A 21,222-nucleotide genomic window follows, 5' to 3' on the forward strand; every position below is an offset into this window, starting at 1 on the left:
CAGATAACTGACACCAGGTTCTTGTTTCATATACAATCTAGTTTTTAAATAGGAAAAAAAAACCTACTGTTTAAAATCTTTCCCCACTGTTGAAGAGTACGCCCAAACTCCTACTTGCAGGGCCCAAAGCCACCCACTCGTGGTCCGATCCCACCTAAGTTTCTGCAGCCTTGCTCATCCTTCCACCGCGTTCTCCAGCTGCACAAAGACCTCTCTGACCTAACACGACATGTTCTTGCAGACGCTGCCCCACCGAGCTGGAATGTATTACTGGGTCTTTTTATAGCTGCTCCAAAAGATTTCTCTTCAAAGATTGTTTGTAGTTGTAACACATCGTGTCTTCCCAAGAGAACAAATTAGCATAGAAATAATGAATCTTTGGCATCAAATATTCACTATATGGATATATGCTTTTATACATATATTACAAACTATTTAAACCCTGTGTGAAGAAGTCTGTGTTTCTCCAAAGTTAAAAAATAAACAAAAAACTTATCTACTGTGATCCCATTCATACCCAAAGGCAAAACAGAAATTACTGTAATAACAGACTCACAGAAATACATGAACAATAATAACAGACTTAGAACAGATTTAATATTTTTCCATGTTCGGCAAGTCAAGTTGATATATTTCATATCCCTGCTCTCCTGGTTTTATGGTCGTTGGCAATTTTTTTTTGATTACTTCTGTTCACAGGCAGGGTGGGTCTCCTCAGTCCCAGCTCTGGCCCCGCAGCCAGCACCCCTTCGATGCCACAGGAGGAAGGAAGCCCCCCAACAGTCAGGTGTGCGGGGCAACAGCACTTTCCTGGAGTCCCTTCCCCTTAAACAATCAGGTAGAACACGGCCTCGAATATGACGGTCCCTCAGCTGCTAGCTTGCTTCTGCTTTTGCTCTCTCTGCCTCCTCTTCCTGGGTGCCTTGGCTTTATTTATTCAATTATATAACCATAAAATTTGTTCTGGAGTATACAAGGACATAAAATACCGGGGTTGTCATATCTCTGGTTCCCATAATGGAAATTAAAAGATCTGATGTGCTGGAAATAATTGAGTAATAATTTTGTTAAATAACTAAATACACCCTACAGTCTACAACTGAGTATACTAATCCTTAGAACTTAAAATCGTGGTGCTACACAGCATCGGAGAGGTTGATAAAACCTTTGCATGCATTTCAGGGGCAAGGCTGGCAAGTTTCAAACTTTTAAGAAGTTTCTGCAAAATTATGTTAGCCTCGCTACACCTCGTTGCTAGCAATTTAATCAGAATCACTTTTCATTCCCTCCGGGATCCATTCCATCCTTTGATAAAGTTTCCAAACCAATAAAACCAATCCGTACTTTGACCGGAATTTCCTGTTTTATAATCCAAATTACGTTAAAAACAATTTTAAAATGTACGAGATGCCGGGGTCTGTCCTCCTCAAAGGTCTAAGGCACAAAGCAGGCCTCAGCAATACTTCTGTGAACACCAACAAGGGAGACCCTGCAGCACATTTGAGCACATTCTCCCACTCAGGAGGTTCATGCATATTTAAATGATTTAATTTATTTTCTGCAGTTTGCTCTTTAAGAGCTTAAGTGGCCATTGCTGTTGCTTATTTCAGGATTCTCTGCCCTTGTTCTCTGAGTCACCAACGTGTAGCCTGAGTGTTCCAGGTGTCACTATGCTCCCAAAGTATTTTAAATCACCCATTAGGAAACCCAATTTCCTATTCATAAGACTCATAACTGATAGTCCACTGTTCACCTTTTCTTCATTAAGGATACAGGCCTGTATTCACAGCTGGATTTGTGGGTCTGTATTTATTGTGGGCTCCATGACAGTCAGCTTCTTAGAATGCCGTCAGTATCAGAATCTCAGAGTCACTTGACACGGGCCACTCTTGGATTCTCTTCAATGTGACATTTGGGGTAATCATAAAAGTCACCCTTGTAATAGCTACCGCTCTTACACTCTGGGCCAACCACTGTGCACACACGGCCTCATTTAACCCTTTCAGCAGTCCTGTGGTGTGCTGATCCGTTTCAGGGATGAGAAAATGGAGGTCACAGCCCTGGAAAGTAGCAGGACCCACACTTAAATGCACTGCCTGCCTCCTGGGCAGTGTCACGCTGACTCATTAAGGGCTAAGGCATGTGACTGTGCTTCAGAGGGTCTAGGATTAAGGGCCCAGATTCTGCCTGTAAGGGACCTGAAATCCAGTCAGCGAAAGGGACCTAAGACAATGATACAACTATTACAATCCGAGGCCATGGATGTCTTAAAGCGACACTCACAAAGGCTTTGAAGATCCAGAGACACGAAAGGTCACCCCTGGCTGGGGTGTGATTCTTCAAAGGGGAATGCCCGCTTTGAACAAGGCTGGGCAATAAAGTGGGCTTCAGAGCACGGGAGCTGTGGGTTTCAGGTCCGGGGCGCCGGCCCTGAGCTGCGGCTGACTGGCAGCGGGGGGCTCCCCTCCAGCGGCGGACCCCACAGATACAGACCATTCCTGCATTTCGGACAAAGCAGAACGGGGTGACAGTGATGAACAGGGTTCCTTTAAGACCTTTGTTTTGAGGAATTTTTCAAAGCACGTCTTAGCAAGTCAGACGGTTAAAGAGAAAACTACTCTTCCTTGGCGGAAACTACATTTAAGACTCATTTCGGGTGCTGTCCCTGGTTCCGTCCTGGGAGCCGCCCCCCACCCCCCAGGGCTTTGGCTGAGGAAGTCTTCCTGGCCCTGTGCCCACCCCATGTCGCCCTCCGGCCCCGGTCCTTCCTGGGAGAGGGAACCCCGCTCACTGTCGGTGCTGCAGTCAGGACACGAGGAGGGTCCCTGTCGCCCTCGCCCTCTGACCCTGTCCCAGGGAGAGCTGACATGCAGCTGTGTGCCGCAGCCACACTAAGTGCTCGAGACACAGCACAGAGCGAGGCAGCCCCGCCCTCGCTGTCCTCAAGCGTCCTGTCCCTCCGTCAGGGGAAGACGGACAGCTGGGACGGTGGCAAGTGGCATCGAGCGGGGGTGACCGCAGTGGAGACTAGAGCGGGGCCACGTGCTGGAGCGGGTTCCGCCGGGACGGGCGGGCTGCTGCCCGTGAGCGTCTACACCCAGAAGCGGCTGCACCTCAGCACCCGACTCCAGGTCCCGTTGGTCTTGTTTCTCGTTTCCGAGGCGCAGGGAGCTCAGCACAGCTCTCTCTCTCCCTCAAGGCCAAGTTCTCGTCTCTCCTGGGACGTCACTCCCGCACTCCCCCTCGTGCTCCGGCTCCGGCTCTCCCTGGGCCTTGGGGAGCTCCCGGGCTCCTTCTGACTCTCACCGAAGGCCCCTTCGACCTTGGCCTTACAAAGGGCCTCCTTCATAGTGAAACCTCCGTACCTTACAATGTTTCTCGTGTCTCTGACGAACGTGTTAAAACAAACCTAATAAGTCTGCTGTTACTGCGCTCTCCACATGCACCGACTGACTCTTTATAACCCCTGTGAACACAGAAGTCTGGCTCCTGTCCCTGCTATCCTACCACTTTTATGAATTTTCAAGAGTGATCAAAATATTCCTTTAGTGAAATCCAACTCTTCTAACTGTTCTGCATAGGACCCACTCACTGACCCCTCCCCGTCCTGCTCGCTGATCCTTCTCCGCCATTTCTTACCAACCTGTAAATATAACCCTTCCCCAAGGCTACAAAACCACGTCCTTAATTACTTCTACTTAATAATGTTCCAGAAATATATAAGGTCTGAATATGAAAAAGTAGCAGCTTTAATAAAGAATCCTACTATTAACCAAGTCAATTAGATACCTAATATTAAAAATTTCAGCAACAGGATGGGGAAGAAAACCTGAAGGGATCATAAACTGAAGAAGTGGACAATCTGATTAAGGGGATAAAATAAAGATACAAAGTGACCGGAACAACTTAACCGTCTTCTCACATTCACACAATGCTGGGGAACGCCCTGGAGGGCACAGCTCCGTGATCTGAGCTCGGATTTTCCTGTTTTCCTTTTTTTTGGCAAAGCAATACTGTACGTTGCAAGAATAAAGACAGGAAAATGAGAGAATCAATTTCATTTGCCTTTGTTTTTATCATGATACCCTCAAATTATAGCTTTAGACCATTTTCAGTCTCTAAAAGGGGAATCTAAAAATGAAATGCTTTAGACCTTGCTTTGTGCTCAGAGCAGTAAAAAAAAAAAATGAGCCAGAGGGGAGTAGTCAATTCATTTAAACTCCAAATCCCCAAGACAGGTATTTCTACAAATCCGTTCTCCAATTGCCGAGTCTCTGGACAGGCCCCTCTCTCAACACACACACACACACACACACACGCACGCACGCACACACACACGCGCACACACACGCGCGCACGCACACACACACGCACACACGCGCACGCACACACTCAGAAACCTTTCGGTAGCATTCATACGCTAGCTGGCACCGCTGTAAACTGCCTCAGCAGCAACTTCTGTTTTCACCCTGAAAATTCTATGTATCCTTCATTCTTCTAATTGTTTGACAAGTTTGTGATCAAGAACTCTCACTTCCACATCTTCTACTGCCGTGCCATTGACTCTGTCCCAACACAAAATCCATGTGGCGAAACGCACCTGCTGATTGCAAAAGGGTTGCTGATGACCTAAAACAGGCAGGGCACGATCCCAGATGATGAGGGGGAGACGGAGATGACAGGCACCAAATCCATCCTGAGACAAGCGCATTCTAGTAAAAGGATGGAAAAATCTGCTCCTACGACGACACCAACAGCTAATAACGCTGAAGAGCGCACAGCCTCATTAGGGATCCCAGGGAAAGAAAAATCACAGGGAAGCGTCAGCAAGGATGTGACCTGAAACGCTCGGGGGGCGGGGAGGCGGAAAGGGAGTGGAGGAAGGGAGCACACGCCCTGGGACACGGGGAGACGGGGTCCTGTCTGACGGGAAAAGAGCGTGGGTGTTGGATCGCCAGTGCTGCCACAGGCATTCGGGAGCAGAGAACAAAACAGCCCAGGTTTGCTTCTGAGAATCAGGAAGAAAGACCAGTGCTAGAGACGAAAGACACCGAGACCATTTTGCTCAGCCACCATTTCCAAGGCAGTGCGGGGGGTGGCTGCGCGCAGTGTTCACGTGTGTGTCCAGCCGGACTGCAGGGGCGGCGAGTGAGGACGCGGAGGCCACCTCTCTATCCTTGTCCACGCTGTCCTTCAAGCACAAGCCTGATTCCCCCCCTTTAGTAACGGGTCTTTCTAGAAGGCGTGAGCCTTATTTATTTAATTCACATGGCAATTAGCATGTACCAGGCAAGACAGTAGGAAATAAAACTTCTTCATCCTCATCTAGGGAATATCAGCCTTCGGTGGGATACAGGTTAATTAAAAACACCACGATTTCAATGTGTATTTTTCTTAATTATATGTCAGATTCATGTCCTGGCTGGTTTGGCTCAGTGGATTGAGCGTTGGCCTGCGAGCTAAGTGTCGCTGGTTCGATCTTCCAGTCAGGGCACATCAGAGAAGGAAAACTCTGACTCCAAAAAACCTCCGCTGCCTTGCGGCATACCTCTTCAGGGGAAAGGCTAAGGGAGTAAACCCCGACAGAAAATCCGGAGCCGGAGTCCCTAAGGCGGTTTGACGTTGTAGTCAACACCGGCAACTCCTGCGGCGCACCTGAAGCCAAGCTGTATTGACTCCGTCTTTCCCTTGGACCCTTCAGCTGCGAAGAGAGGGGGGGGTCTGCTGCATGGGCAACAGCAGACCCTCCATATCACCCTGCCCAGGCTCTGTAGCTTCAGCTTCACTGGAGAGGACACTCCAGCGTCATCGCAAGATGTCGATTCAACATGGGAGGAGACAGATACCGTGTCACTCCCGAGTTGGACTGCACAGCCATTCTCGGCGGTGCAGATAGACTCTTAAGAAGCTACACCATCGTCTCTCGAGACGGACGGCTGCCGATACGATATGTCAGATTCAAATAGCCACTGATATATCGCAAGTGAATTTAAATGGTTAAAATAAAAGTTGGTTATCAGTTGCAGCTCTTACAAAATATCAGAAAGCCTTCTTGCTCTGATCATTTCTTCGAGGTACATTTTGAAAGACACACACACATACATGCACACACACACACAGAAGAAAAATCAGATTTACGGGTAGAAAGCTGAGAGAGACAGGTTGTTAATTCGCAATCACATGTGGCCCAGGAAACAGAAGCCCAAGAAAGGCCAGTGCGACTCCCCCAAAGTGAAACCTTACGATTCACCCGAGGAATCAGCCACAGTGAGATGCTGGCACCGGGGCTGCCGGAGGTCCCAGCCCCAGGGCGCATCCTCATCCGGGAGCATCTTACAGACTCCCACGCGGTCTCAGCGTAAGTGGGGACTGGCCTCGCGGTGAGACTCTGGAGGACGAGAACTTCAAGCAGGAGACCCTCAACTGTCGTGACGACCCAGGCGCCGTCCACAGCTTCCATGGGACTGCGGCCCAGGACTGTGCACAGCCACACGCTGTCCACGCCTGGCACAGCTTCCACACACAAGTCCCCTGGTTCTGGTCCTGGTACTGCTCCTCCCGGGACTTTCCGGGCCCCCACAGGGGCGCTAAGGACCAGAGGCATCAAGCAAGCTCCTGGCTTTTTCGCTCTGGACGCCCCCACTCCTCTGCGGCTTCATCAACCTGTCTTCAAACACAAGGGGCCCCGTGACATCACCCATCCCACCCTCCCCGACAGTCCGCATGACGTCCCAGAACGGTATCATTCAGACCTTTAGAGTCAGAACTTGAACCTGATTGTCTCCACTCCTCCACATGATTAACTGAAGTAAACAGCTGCATACACTTATTTTTTTTTTTCCTGCCAACATTTCAAGGGCAACTCAAGGTGTGAATTATGGAGAGAGAAGGTAAGTTACATCCTATACATTAATCTCCAGAGAGTTTCTTTGTCAAGGGGCTCAAAGCATCGATTCGTCCCTTTCTGGCTGTTTCAGAACCTCAGCCCCACTGTGTGGTCCCATGATGCACCCCGTTAGCTGGAGAGCTGACTTTCTGTGTAATTAGTACCTGTGGTTTCCCTTGAACTGTAGGGGGGAAAAAGCGAATATTTCTTTACTAACAATGCTATTTGAGGCACACAGACATATTTAAAAGCCCTGTTATGTGGCTGTGCCTATTTTAGTCCACACACTGGCATTTCCCCACCTTGATCTCCCCCGTTCTAAATTCAAGCCTAGCACTCCCAACTATTTTCAGCCTTCCCACAGCCCGGCCTCCGAGGAGGCTACAGGACAAAGCACAGCTCGCTGCCGAGAAACCGACATGTGGTCTCGACCTCCTGCCACCCAGCTGTCCTGCCCTGTGGCCACTGTTCCCTCTGCTTCATCCCTGACTCTAAATTCACAAACCCTGTTTTGACCCTTCACCCTCCTCTGTGAAAGGTAAATACATCTTCTTTTCTTGACCCCGTCAGTACCTTGAGAATGACAAGGAAGGTCAACATCCGGTCTATAATCACCCCAGCAATCACCGTGGGCATAGATTACCCTTCAACTGTACACTTGCAATCTTCGGAGTATCGGCTTGTGATTGGTAGCTTGCGGAGTGGAGAGGTGGGGCTTACAATGTGACTTTAATTGCTAAGGTGTTAATTCTCTATTCATTTAGGGTAAGGATTGTGAGATGCGTTATCTCACCATGTTCAGCACTTTGAAAAATACACACCTAAATGACCCATGATGGAGCCCTTTACGTGCACAGGGGGCTAGGTTAGGGAAATGAACTTGGACAATTCATTTAACATCCTGTATCTCAGTTTTCTCAGCTATATGAGGGGGAACCCCCCCCCAAAAAATAGAATTATTTTCTGGAGGGTGGTCCCTTGTAGTACAGGCTTCCCCTGCTAGGTGAGTGTTCTAGGAATCCATCTGTATCAGTGCGCTGGCTGGCGCTGTTGTGAGAGGCTGTCTTCACATCAGTGAATTTTTTTTTGAAGACTCTTTCAATGAGTTTGCCCATTTCATGATGGGCGATTTGTGGGCACACCTGCCCACACTGGGCTGAGTGTGCAGCAGTTTCTGACCCAAAATGGCAATGACCCCCGTGCCCCATCCTCCCTATTCACCTGACCTCACCCCAAGCTACTGTTTTTTGTTTGTTTGTTTTCAGGGATGAAAGAAGTCCTCAAAGGGAAGCTGGTTTGACGATGAGGAAGAGGTAAAACAAAAAATGGCAGAAGCACTAAAAGGCATCAACATTGATAAGTGTAAAAACTATTTTGAACAGCAGAAAAAATGTCTCAATAGGTGTATTGCATCAAATGGAGAGTACTTTGAGGATGACTGAAATGTAAACATGTAAGAATAAACACACGACTTTTAATAAATAAATTCTTTCTGGGTCCTCCCCCCTTATAAAATGGAAATACTACTACTTCCTCTGCATTAATAAAATGACTGAGGTTATCCCTCAATGAGAAAGAGCGTAGAGAAAAGATAGGTAGGGGATACACGGAAGTGCTATCAAAATACAAAGTAGGCTTATTTGGATCCAGTAGAAAATTATACCCACTAAGCCGCCCCCATAATAAACGCGTATTCACCTGCACACCTCGATTCTTTTCTATAATTCATACAATCATCAAAAGTTACAGCCTGCTCGTCTCAGGAGACTAGCTGGGTGGCTGAATGCATAGCACTCGCATCTGAATCGGCACAAAACTGGGGCCTGGAGGAGGGAAAGCAGAAAGGGGCTCTCGGGCTTCCACTGAAGTCACGCTCATCCGTCAGCCCGTCCCCATAAATACCAGGAAATCAACTCATTTAAACAACGCGGGAGGCAAACCTGAGTTATGACAGCGCCCGTGAGCGCGGGTCAATGAAATACCGGTCTGCTCACCAGCTCCCATCTATCACATTCCCTCCAAACGCACATTAATTGTTTTCATATTTAAACGCCTAGAATCAACCGTAACAAATGTGTGTTGTCAGGTGGCCGGGAGTTTTCTAAAAACAAAACAGGATGATTCTGGCGTATAGTAAATTATTGTTGGCTCCTTGTAATTCTCAGCAGAGTCACAAAAGAACTGGAGAGAAGAAAAATCATTCATGCCTGGTTCAAAATCTACAGCACAGAAAACAGAACTGGAGCTGAGTTAACGAAATATATATTTAATGCAAGTTTTGTAGTCGGCGATATGTCATTAGTCTGAAATGTCTGAAAACGTAATGTTTGTTTCCAAGTAGAATATTTGAAAACGCTTCAGAATAGCATAATCCAAAAAAATAATCTTGTTCCTCTTTGTACTTTTTCTTCAGAAAAACGTATCTTCTGCTTATCAACCTCCCCCTCCCCAGCGACGCCTCCCCCATGGAAGCTGGGTCCTGGAGGGTCCCGTGATTGTCATTTTGTGCAATGATTCCTCAATGCTCATATTCAGAAATAATCAAAAGTGTCCATTCATAACCCCAGAACGAGTCCATGTGCACAGTAAGAAAACCCAAACTTGTAACACGCAAGTACAAATACATGCATGGGCCCAGGAGTCTGTGTGCGCGCAGGGGACAGAGAGGAAGGTGCTGGTGGCCCAATACTTTGACGGTGCGTGTGTGCTCCTAATTAATTCACAAATACTTGGTTGATCTTAACGACCCCAAGATTCTAATAACATGTGGCTCTAAGAGCAGTATGTGTCAAATTTTCCACCCTTTATTTTTTCCCCCTCTTAATCTCCCATTTGATTGTCGCCTGTTATTGATAGAAACTCTGTTTTTCGTAGCCTCAAAGGCTAAACAAGAGAAGAAATACGGGCAGGAGAGGAAAAAGGAATCTCTCTAATAAGAGAGTGGCTTTCTCTCTGATTCCTTCATGGTCCCAGGGATCAGACTAGACACGGGGCTAAACTTGACTATGGTCCTTGAAGAACAGAAATCAGATTGAGAGGAAATTGTAATCCTTTTTCTTTCGTGGACACCATATACATCGTGCCTGCAGGATTTGTTTTTAATTTTGTTTTTATTTTTGTCTTGAGTCTTGATCACAAGTTATCTGAGGTCAGACGAAGTGAAAACGTAAGAAGTCTTCACACATCAATTTCCAGAATAACTATGAAGATCCAATGATATCATTGTATTTGACAAGTATTATTTCGGAAAATTATTTCATTCATTGGTCACAGACCTGACATGACAGGCTGAATAATTGCTCCCCCATCCAAAAGCCCACACTGCCCCTGGGGCCTGAGTACAGGTTGCTTACATCGCAGGAGGGACTCTGCAAATGTGACAGAATTAAATCAAAATCTCGAGGCGGGATTATCCTGGATTATCCGTGGGGTCCCCGGGTAGTCACACATTCCCTAAAGAAGGAGGGGACGGGGTGGGAGTTAGAGAAGAGGATGAGACAGTGGCAGTGGAGAACAGAGGAGAGATCTGACCAGGCGAGGCGGCCAGCTGTGAACGTGGAGGAAGGAGTCGTGGGCCAGGAAACGTGAGGAGCCTCCAGGGGCTGGGAATGGTCACACAGCGGTTCTCCACTGGCGTCTCACGGGAGGAATGCAGCTCTATCAGTACGCTGACACTAGTCTCCTAACACCAATTTTGGATTTTGACCTCCCCGACTGTAAGATAATAGATGTATTATTTTAGGCCACTGGTTCGTGGTAATTTGTTACTGCAGCAATTTGAAACTGAAATATCTGAAAAGTTAGATCATGGAAATTTTAATCTGCCTTTCAAATATCACATATTTTAAGTTATATATATCTAAATCTATTGTCAAACATGAACATTTTCTATATGGCTAGTAGTGAAGAAGACCAGAAGGAAAAGCCCTGAGCCGAGAATCCAGACACCTGCACTCCAGGTTGGCACTGACCCTCGGCAGTTGTGCGCTCTGTGGAAGTCATTTTTAGATCTTAAGTTATTTCCTATGAAAATCATAGGTCTAGACAAACAGCGGTATGCCTTTTCACATTATGATACTCTAATTATTCTAAAACCTGAGTAAAGGGGACAGCATTCATACTGTCTGGCTTATACATCATAGAAACGACTCTTTGCTGGCACTTGCTATGGAGAATATATAAAAACATCAGGATGTGGTATAACAATTAAGGTTTTTAAATATATCCCACTAATAAAGAATGTAATGTTTTATTTCCATAATGTAGTCTGAAGTATAAGAAATCACTCAATGCAGCCTAGAGTAATGAACTCAGTATGTACTTTAAAGTTTCACCAAATACCTGGAAATATTCAGTGCCCTAAAAATAGGAATGTAAGGCTTCCTTAAGAAAGCTCTATAAAAATATTTATTTAAAATTATCACTCCAAATTATACAAATCATATAAACAAATGTAAAATTGTAGGTACAGACACCTATTATGAAAAATAAATTTTTCATCCCAAACAACGCATTTAAATTTCCATAAATCTGTGAGAGAACTTTTCTTTTTAAGGTTTGAAAGACTCGTTATTATTGGAGAAAAATCCATACTGGAATTTATAGCAAGCGCTTTCCATTTATAAATAAAAATGGCCTATGGAAGCATTAATGACTTTTCTAAATTAATAACAGAAAGCCATGGAGATGAAAGCCACTGATGGCTGACTAAACGCAGAGCGGAGAAAGGTGTCTCCTTACCCATGTTCCGAGATAAGAGCTTTTTAAAAGCGCACTTACAGATTATTGGGTATAATTGTCCTGCAAATGGGACTTCTTTCCCGGCAGGCATGCTTGCATAAATGGTCGGTGGCCTGCACTCCCTCCTTAGGAGGGCCAGGCAGTCCCTGGGGTGCATGAATTAGAAACAAGCTGGCCCCGAGAGTCTCCCTCTCTGCTCCCCTCTCTCCGCCCCCCGCCAGCAGTGAGCACCCAAATGGCAGGGACAAGGTGCAGGCACCCCCCTAAATCTGCGCCCTGCCTGCGAGACCTGCTCCGCTGTGTTCTGCTCTCGCTGCCTTTATTGACCTCCCTCTGTGTCGGGGATACCCTGATACTAAAATCAGCCAGAGAAAAGAAATCTACAAGATGGTACATCTCAAGGACACGGAGGGAAGAACCCTCAGCAAAACGCTAGGAATCTGAATGCAGAAGAACGTGAAGAGCATGGCCAAGTGGAATTTACTCCAGAGGTGTCAGCTGGGTTTACCATTGGGAATTCAATGAATGCAATACATGGTATCAACAGAACTTTAAAAATTCACGTCATCTTAATAGACAAATGAAAATGCAAAAGCCAACACCCTTTCGTGATAATAAAAAGACACTCGACATACTACAAACAGAATGGAATCTCCTCGATCTGATGAACAGCGTCTGTGAGAAACCCACAGGTAACATCATGCATGATGGTTCTTTCGGAATCACCACTATTTCATGAACAGATCCACATCCTTTTTTTTGTTCTTTTCAAACCAGTTTTCATACAACTAGCACCTGATACAGTTAATGAGCACTGGGAAAGCATGTTAAAATGCACTAAGAGCAGCCGGTCTTATAAAACTCTCAGGCTTGACTATGAAAAGAACTTGCTCCGTCAGGCAGAATAGCTACCTCTCTTGGAAAAATAAGGTTGGTGTCAAGGACACAAAACCATGCAGACAGCTGGGCAAAGGGGCAGTTCACCAAGGAAAAACTGGACTTTGTCAAAATTAAACTAATGAGTTTAGTTCATGAAAGTTCAGAAAATCAAGAGATAAGCCAAAGATTCTGAGAAAATATTTGCAAGTCATGTATCTGATGAAGTACTCGTGCCTGGAATATATATAGGAACCTTACAACTTGACCTAAAAGGAGAAATAATGCGACCCAAATAGGGGCAAAAGATCTGCATGGACACTACTCCAAAGGAAATATCCACATGGTCCATAAACACACAAAAGGATGTCCGGTGTCATTGGCTTCCAGGAAAAACCAAAAGAAAACCACAGAGAGACGGGACTTCACACCCACGCAGGTGTGTATTAGAAAAGCCGAGGGCAGCAAGCGCCGCAGCATTCCCACTCCCAGGGGGACAGCAGAGGCCAGGCTCCGAAAGAGAGAAAACCGCGCTCTGTGCGAGGGCGTTACTTACTGAGGTTCCACTTCAGGCCCGTTGTGGTGACCCGAGTGCACGGCTGTCCCACGGGAATGAGGCCACACCAGTCCCCTTCCATCCCAGTGTTGACATGCAGCGTGTGCTTCCCCTGAGGTAGAGAAGGAATGTCCATTAAGATGGGGACGAGAAAGGGAGGGACATTAATGGGCAGCGGAGACCGGACAACAGATTTATGTCGTATGTGCTGAGCAACACCCGGAACTTCCCCCTGACTTAGTCCGAGTGACAGTTTTATACGCTAGCTTATTGTTAATTACCACTTTTACATACAAGGAAACGAAAGCTTGCAGGGATGAAACGTGTCCAGGGCCAGGTCGGTGCCCAGATAAAAGGGGCAGGTTAAGGATTCCTACCCACACCTACGTGCCAATTCCAGAGACTGAACTGATTCCACATGCTAAGGACACAGAGGCCCTATGCGATGCAGAATCCCAGGGGCTTAATCTGACACTTGCTCAGCGGTAAAAACAAAAAACAAAAAACAAAACATTGGTTGCTAAGTAAAACCTCTGTTTTTCTGAGAAATAAAGTTCTAAATTTCAGCTTTGAGTGTCAATCCTACTGGGAATTAACCCGCTTCCTACCTCACAGACAACTGGGAGGTGCTCAGTGAGAGGTACCCCCACTAGGAAGCAGTACCTGCCCAAAGGAACGAGTGTGTTTCTTCCATTTTGATGTTAAAAACTTACATAATTTGCCATGCTCTCAAGTTTTTCCATTTACGAGAAGATTAAAGTTAAATGTAATAGTCAATCAAAGCCGCGATGTTTGCTTTTAAAAGGATATTTGGAAACTCCTCTTCTACAAAGTAATGATTGTCCCATTTTTGTTGTAGTCATTATCATTAGGGTACATGGTCTTTATAGAAAGATACTTCAAGTCCTTATTGGAAATGCCAAGGCATACATTCAACAATAGAATTTAAAAAGTATTTTTCACCCTTCATATATCCCAGAAGGAATATGTTCCAAAGGATATTCTTCATTTTAATAAATGCATGTTTTAAAGTATATGTAATTAGGACTTGTTACAAGTCTAAGGTATCCTTTTATAGTCATTTTATTTTTATTCCAACGAGGCCTTTTATTCTGTTATAAACTTCTAAGAACTTTATTTAAGCCCTCAATGTATGAGTAGGCTCTTTTCATCTTAATCAAAGGATTGCTGTTAGTAGGAAAACAATTCTCTAGATTTCGTATCCGTCCTTGAAATTTAATACAAGTCCATTTGGATCTTCAGTACCTATATAATTCATACACATAGGCGTGCTTTGAACACTCATTTAGAGGGCCTAACCTTGATCAGAAGGGCTTAAAGATACTCAAATGCAAAGACAAATTTTAAAGGAAATTTAAAACATATTTTGAACTTGAAAAGATAGGCAACACGTCAATGGAGAGCAAGGGTGGAGTCGATGGACGCAGAGAACCAAGGGGGGATCAGAGGACAGTGTGCAGAAGGAAAGGGAATCGGGGTGCGTTACGTAACACATCTACGCCAATCAAAAGAAATTCAAACACAACACAGCACATTCTCTAATAACAGAATTCTAAGACTATTATTCATACACACGAACATGCTTGTCTACGGGAAGGGTAAGGAGAATGACCATGGTACAGGGACAAAAGGAAGGAACCCCGCCAGTCCGCGAGGAGTCTTGCCTGAGGCCATGAACAGATGAGACTACCGAGTCAACGCCGGGATCTTGGGAAAATAAAATAACAAGTGTGTTTTCTAGATACAAAGCAACATAAGACTTAGAAATTCTTAGACTCTTCTTGAGAAAAAAGTAAGTAAAATACACTATAAATTCTGAACAGTAATTAAAGAAAAAGGAATAATTGGAATACAGTCATAGATAAACTCAAGGATGAAATAAAAACTGATCTCATTCCTGAATAATAATCCTTGATGATTTTCTTTTTGTACCAATTTAGAGCGAAAGTGTAAAAATCATTACTGAGTACAAACTCTACATATGACAGTGTAAAAGTCATGCTACGATTGTCACAGGCCCAGGTGATGAAAAGTGGAAGAAGGTATACTGGCCCTAGATCTGTCATTATTTCATGGGTTTGGAAATCAAGGAATCATGCCTAAAGTAGTAGATTTTGAGAAGGAAGATTTAAAAGCAGCTCCTGGGCAGAGTACCTGGTAACGTGGCTAACAGGTGGCTAACGCGCCTCACCTGCAGCATGGACTGGGGGTGAGGTCTGAAACAGCCCTTGCCTTCAGCCGGCTGTCCTCTCATTCCTGGACCCCCATGCTAGTGAGAGGGGGCGGTTGTTCACACAGCTATGGCCATGAGGACTGTAATGAGCCCACAGCGGGTGAAGCACAGAGGAACAGAAAGGCTACAGATCCACGGCCTGATCAGGTGTATGTGTGTGTGTGGGGGGGCAGGCTGCCCTTTATTACGTATCAAAGATGGACTCGTGTGTCCTTGGGCTGCTTTTAGTCAATTCCTTTTTTAAAAAATAATCTATTTATTTATGTTTGTTTATTTGTAGAGAGAGGGGAAAGGAGAAAGAGAGGGAGAGAAACATCTCTGTGTGGTTGCTTCTCACTTGCGTCCCCAACTGGGGACCTGACGTGCAACCTAGTCATGTGCCCTGACTGGGAATCGAACCAGCGACTCTTGGCTCGCAGGCTGACGCTCAATCCACTGAGCCACAGCAGCCAGGGCTCAACTCCTATTTTTTAATTGAAGACTTTCCCTGCTCTCTGTGGCCCATTTAATGGCTTGGTAGTGGCCCTCTGTACATATTAGTATGTGTGGTGCCCCAGCTCACTGCAGTGAAGAATGATGAAGGAAATAAGGGATAATTTCTCAACTCATGGATCTTAAGTCCCTCAGAGAAGATCCTTGATTCTTCAACTTGTATCAGACCATGCAAAGGCAGCAGCACATGGGCATGCTAAGTTTTACCGTCTTGGGAGAGGGTGGCTGTTAGGAAACCCACTGCTGAACTGTTCAGCCCTGCTATGGAGTCCCTGCCTTCTTCATTATTTTAAGATTCAACACGCTTTGAAAACTGTAATTGAGAATAAACGAGTGTGTGAACTCAAGAACTTACAGAGAGGCCTTAGCCTACAATCAAGTAGCATTTTTTCTTTTGTTCCAAAAAGATGTTTAGCCACATGAGCATGGTCTTTGTGTTTACCAACATGCCAGTCCAGCTTTGTACGGATAAAGGAGGATGATAGCATGCTTTTCTCCTGTATCCTCAAGTGTCTGTGACATCTTTCAAAAATGAACAGCAAAAGGAATTGTTATTCATGCCCCAGGGTTCCTGATGTGTAATATACACTAGCCGGGCTACAGCCAGACAGTACAGAACTTCCCTAAAGATTCATGCCCTGACTGGCGCTTGGAGGCCCCAGAGCGAATCCTGACTTCCATCCGCTCTCAGGAATCTCAGCACCGCCTCCCGCCTCTGTCCCCATTCTGAGCCTTTGCAGACAAAGGCTCTCTGTATAGTCAAGACTAAAGAAGGGAACAAGATTCAGTTAGACACTATGCTCCTCCCATCACGGCTATTTTTAACCCACTGACTATCTCAGGAAGGTATGAAATTGTAATTGCGAGAAAGGGGGTACAGATGTTGCTTGACACCTATACTAGGAATCACCCTGATGAGTGAGAGTGTTAAGGACAGGCAGCCTCAGGGAAGTGGTGTCTCTCTCCCTAGACTGTGATGCCAAAGATACAGACAGGTCCCTAAGGAAGGCCTAAGAGATCCCTGAGGCATCTGAATCCTGCTGATGTCTCTAAATCCTCAAATCCAATAACTATGTCAAGTTTTATGCAAAGTTATCTTGGTGTGGATGTCAGAAAATACATGGCAACTCAACAGGATCATTCACAAAGCACCTGCACACAGAAGGAGCAAGAACGTACTTTGTACTTAGTGTGAAAGGTCCAGAAGCAGATGGTGATGCCAGTTTATAAAGCGGATAACCATCCATCAAACGCTGTTAATGCTGAACTGATGCCCCAGGGCTAATTGCAGCTCAAATTTCTAGCGCACAGGCAGCTCCGGTAGGAGGGAACCCCGCTGCACACTGATTAAATACGAGGCTAACCTCTGGCAGCCCATCCTTTGCTAGTTTGTCCAGGTACTTAAAAATGTATCAACAAACGCCACAGGAAATCCCATTGCCTGCAGGAGAGAACAGTGCAAGACGTAAGTGGAAGGCTCCACACCACACTCACCAGGAGAGCAAGTTACCTGTCCCACACAAAGACAGATGTGGGTGCTGGCATGCTTTCCCGGTGCGGCTACTCACACGGATGAAAGCCATCACAAGAGAAATGGCCTCCCTCTGGGAACTTGGAGCTGAAAAGTCTCAGAACAAGAAGCTTATATATTCTCTTTTATTCTACCCCATCAGTGTGGAGCTCAAAACACAGGTGTACTGGTTTTATCCAGAAGAGCCTACATTGGGTCAACGTTACATGTAAATAGACTTTCCTATTTACTTCTTTAAGTTAGCATATTTCCTTCTGAAAATGCAATGTTCATGTACAGACAGCTTTTAGAGTTCCAAATCTTGGCAGAACCACATCTTTCAAAGGGCGTTCCACAGAACACGACTTCCATTCTCTTCCGGAATTCACGGTGCACATGGTCAGCACCGGAGACGTTCTAGGCCGCGCTGCAGCATGAAACTGACTCCCTGAGCCAGGGTCCCCGCACACGCGTCACTATGGATACCCTGCGTACCCCTCAGACAACCCATGGACTCTGCATTTCATGAAACCCACCTAGAAAAACACTGCCTCGGAATACTAATTTGCCACACGGCATCGAAAACTATGATGTTTTGGTTTTATATTTCCACAGCCAGAACATTTCAATGATACATTTTGAAAATTATTTCATAACCTCAGGCTGAAACCAGATGAGTTTTGACATGAGGTAGGCGTGGTCTCCGATTGCATGGTTAATGCCAATATTGGATACTTATCTAAAAGAAAACCTCCAAATGCTATTTATTCGAAGTCAACAATATTTGTGAAGTATCTAATATTTTTAGAGATAATAAAAGACTATATTTATCAGCTAATTTCCTCATCAAGCCCTGAACACTAGACTATTTCAAAATAAAACTGATGAAATAATGTTTATCCTTTGTTTTCTATCATCTCTGTATCATGCTTGCTTTAAAAGAAAAAATATATATATATCCCATCCTTTCAGTATGCCTCCCTTTCATTTCAGTCTGAGAAAATAATCCAGGGACTGCTCTCACACTGAGTTGTCAGAAATCTACTCATGGCTCTCCAAAACACACAGACACTTTAAATGACGACTTCCAAAGACAATACGTATCCTAGGAGCAAGAATTTCAAGCCAGCCCAGTATTACTGCATCATCACGCTTTCCTAGACCTCTAACTGCAAAGGGCAGTCAGAAGGTGTCACCCCTTTGCTGCTCTTGTTCTTGCTTTTTGCTCCCCCATATTCAATCTCCAAGTCAAGCTTTTGTATGACCTGCCCCAAATGTATCCTAAATAATAAACACCTGAGCAGTAAATGAATAAATAAAGGAAGAACTGTCTTGTCTTGCCGTCACCCACCTGTCACCTGTTCCCTCCTATTCACATGTCCCCATTCATTCCACTGTTCTTTGCCAGAGACGGAATTTAGGGAGGGTGCTGATAAGAATGTGTGAGTCACTCATCTGTGTTTCCAAAACACGTACTGGGTTTTCCAGAAGTTCACAAAGCATGGTTACAGCGACGCCAACGGCTGGGCTACGATTAAGGACATGAGCGTACACAAGTATTGTTTAGAAGACTTGACCGCTTCTAGCCTGGAACAAATAGGACAGTTTTGTTTCTCCCCAGAGCCTACAGAATATTAATTAGGAATGGCTGGGTTAACACTCAGCATGAGTTTCAAGACTCCATTCAGACCTCATCGCCTACATCACCGTCCTCCCAGCCTGCAGCCTGGCCCCACCGCACATGGTCTCAGGTCTGCGCCCACCGGAAGGTAAATACCTGAAGGAGAGAAGACCCAGCTCATTGATTTCTACATCTTTAAAACTCTGTATACCATGTTAAGACACATAGTAGGACAATAAATATTTATCCCACAGGGAGCACTTTTGGATCAGTAAACTTACCTGTTTTTCATGCAAACACTCACCTCCAATCCATGTGCAGCTGCCACCTCACTATCCTAATCCCGTTTCTTTGTTCCTCTTGCCATTACAGCCCCGAGAAAGGGTGTCTAGATTCCCTGTCTCCAAATCGCTGCATTCGTTACAATTAAGCTTCTTTCCAAACTGGCTTTCATGGAGACAACCAACCGCCTCCGAAGCGCTAAAGCCTCCTGTCAACTATCAGGCCTCTGCTGACCTTACAAGCAGATTCGTTAGGGGCTGTCCCTCTTCCTCCTCGACCTGCCTTCTTCACTTTGCCTCCAGAACATCCCCTTCTCTTGGTTTCCTCTTCACCCACAGATTTTCTGGCTGTCTCCTCCTCTTCTCTCCAAACTGCTGAGGTTGGACCGCCGCACGGTGCGCGGCTCCTCAGAGCCAGCCCGACCCTCCTCCCCCGCCTCCCGATATCTGTGCCCTTGGTGATCTTAACCACGCATGCCCTGCAGGTCTGTATCTCCGGCCCAGACTTCTCTCTAACTCTGGTCTTGAACACCCAGCTGCCTATCGGACACACCCTGACATTTTACCGCAAACACACCCCATTCACAGCTTTTGATCTGAATTGATATAGACTCCATCTTTCCCATTGCTTGGATGAAAAGGTATTTTTTACCCATAAAAAAATCCACTTACTGTATGTTCTGAATACACTCAGATTCCTATCACGTCTCACAATTCCCTTCCCCACCACCCTGTCCATGTCACCGTAACAAGATCTCCCCTTGTCCCACCAGAGCCTATTCGCCAAAGTGACCCTTTTAAAAAATAAGTCGGTCCTACCTACCTCCACACCAACCCCACCCCTCAAGAGAAACAACCCCAGCTTTCTGAAAGTGTTCCACCACCCTCCCCAGCCCCTGGCATGGCGTGCATCTGAGAGACAAGGTCATTGCCGATGAACCCTGGCTCTGAGCTGGCCGAGCGAGCCCGCTGCATGCACAGTGCTGTGGGGACGGACAAGGGCAAGGGCGCGCTCGAAAGTCTTCGTGGGCCTGGCTCCTTTCCCACCAAGTCTGAGTTTCACTGTCCTCACCTATAAGAGAATAAAAGCATTGCAAGAACGAAATGACTTGCTCTGTGAGGTATTTTGATCATACAGAAAAGGAATAAAATGGGCAACAAGACAATGTACTGCATTTAACTTTAGATGTTCAATTTACCTGCCTCTTATTTTTCATGTCAAGAATATTAGAATAATTGTATCTTCTCAAGGCAACTGGAAAAGTACCCTATGATATTCTACATGTTATGTACTGGCGAAGCGTTGGGACAAATATACCTTTCAAGGCTTATCAACCACAGTTTTCATTGTTATAGGAGTCTTATTTTGCTACCTCTTACATATAAGGTTAGAGTCTTTAACATCAGGAAGGTCGACATGCCAAGTTTTCCCAGGCAATGGTTTTGATGTCCTGAGGAAGAACCACGGTAAGATTTCAGAGAGGAACCCCATGCCTTCACACAGCGTTGCCTTCCAGCTCTGAGCTGTGAGCCACCACTGAACACAGCAGATGGGGCGCGTTAGGTCTGAAGGCACGACGGCCACCACAGTGGTCTGCGCGTTTGTCACAAACTGGGTGCGCTGCGGGACAAGCGCGGTCACACTCACCTCAACTGAGCCCCCTCTCCTGTTCCAGCACGTGTGCCGGCTCACGTGTGTCCACCACTCTCCTACCTTCTCTCTCTGGGGGAGTCAGCCCGGCCACGGCCCCGCCCGGCCCCCTGGCTCTCTGTCCTTGCACAAGCTCCCACGCTGCAGCGCACTAAGCTGTGTGCATCCGCAGAGAGGCCAGTGTGTGGCTTCTCTAGGCTGCATCATGAAAACATGACAGCTGCCCCTTGCTGGTTTGCTCCTGTTGCAGATCGCTTGCTCGGGGCAAAGTCTGTCACATGTCACGATGGCACGAGGGCATTCAGGAAACCCTGCAGAGGCCAAACAGAGAGCAACAGAGCTGCCCCCTCCCCCC

General features: G+C 46.0%; 1 protein-coding gene across 1 annotated transcript in view; it reads right to left on the reverse strand.

Annotated features, from left to right (window-relative positions):
• Positions 1-21,222, reverse strand: part of TPK1 (thiamin pyrophosphokinase 1) — a 201,320-nt gene that overhangs the window by 50,942 nt on the left and 129,156 nt on the right. The window contains exon 8 of the mRNA XM_090286846.1: positions 13,059-13,170. Within this exon, the coding sequence (XP_090142972.1) occupies positions 13,059-13,170 (112 nt within the window). The remainder of the gene's footprint in view (positions 1-13,058; positions 13,171-21,222) is intronic.

The sequence above is a fragment of the Furipterus horrens genome, unplaced genomic scaffold, assembly GCF_987537825.1.
Source record: "Furipterus horrens unplaced genomic scaffold, mFurHor1.1.pri manual_scaffold_9, whole genome shotgun sequence".
NCBI classification, from domain to species: domain Eukaryota; kingdom Metazoa; phylum Chordata; class Mammalia; order Chiroptera; family Furipteridae; genus Furipterus; species Furipterus horrens.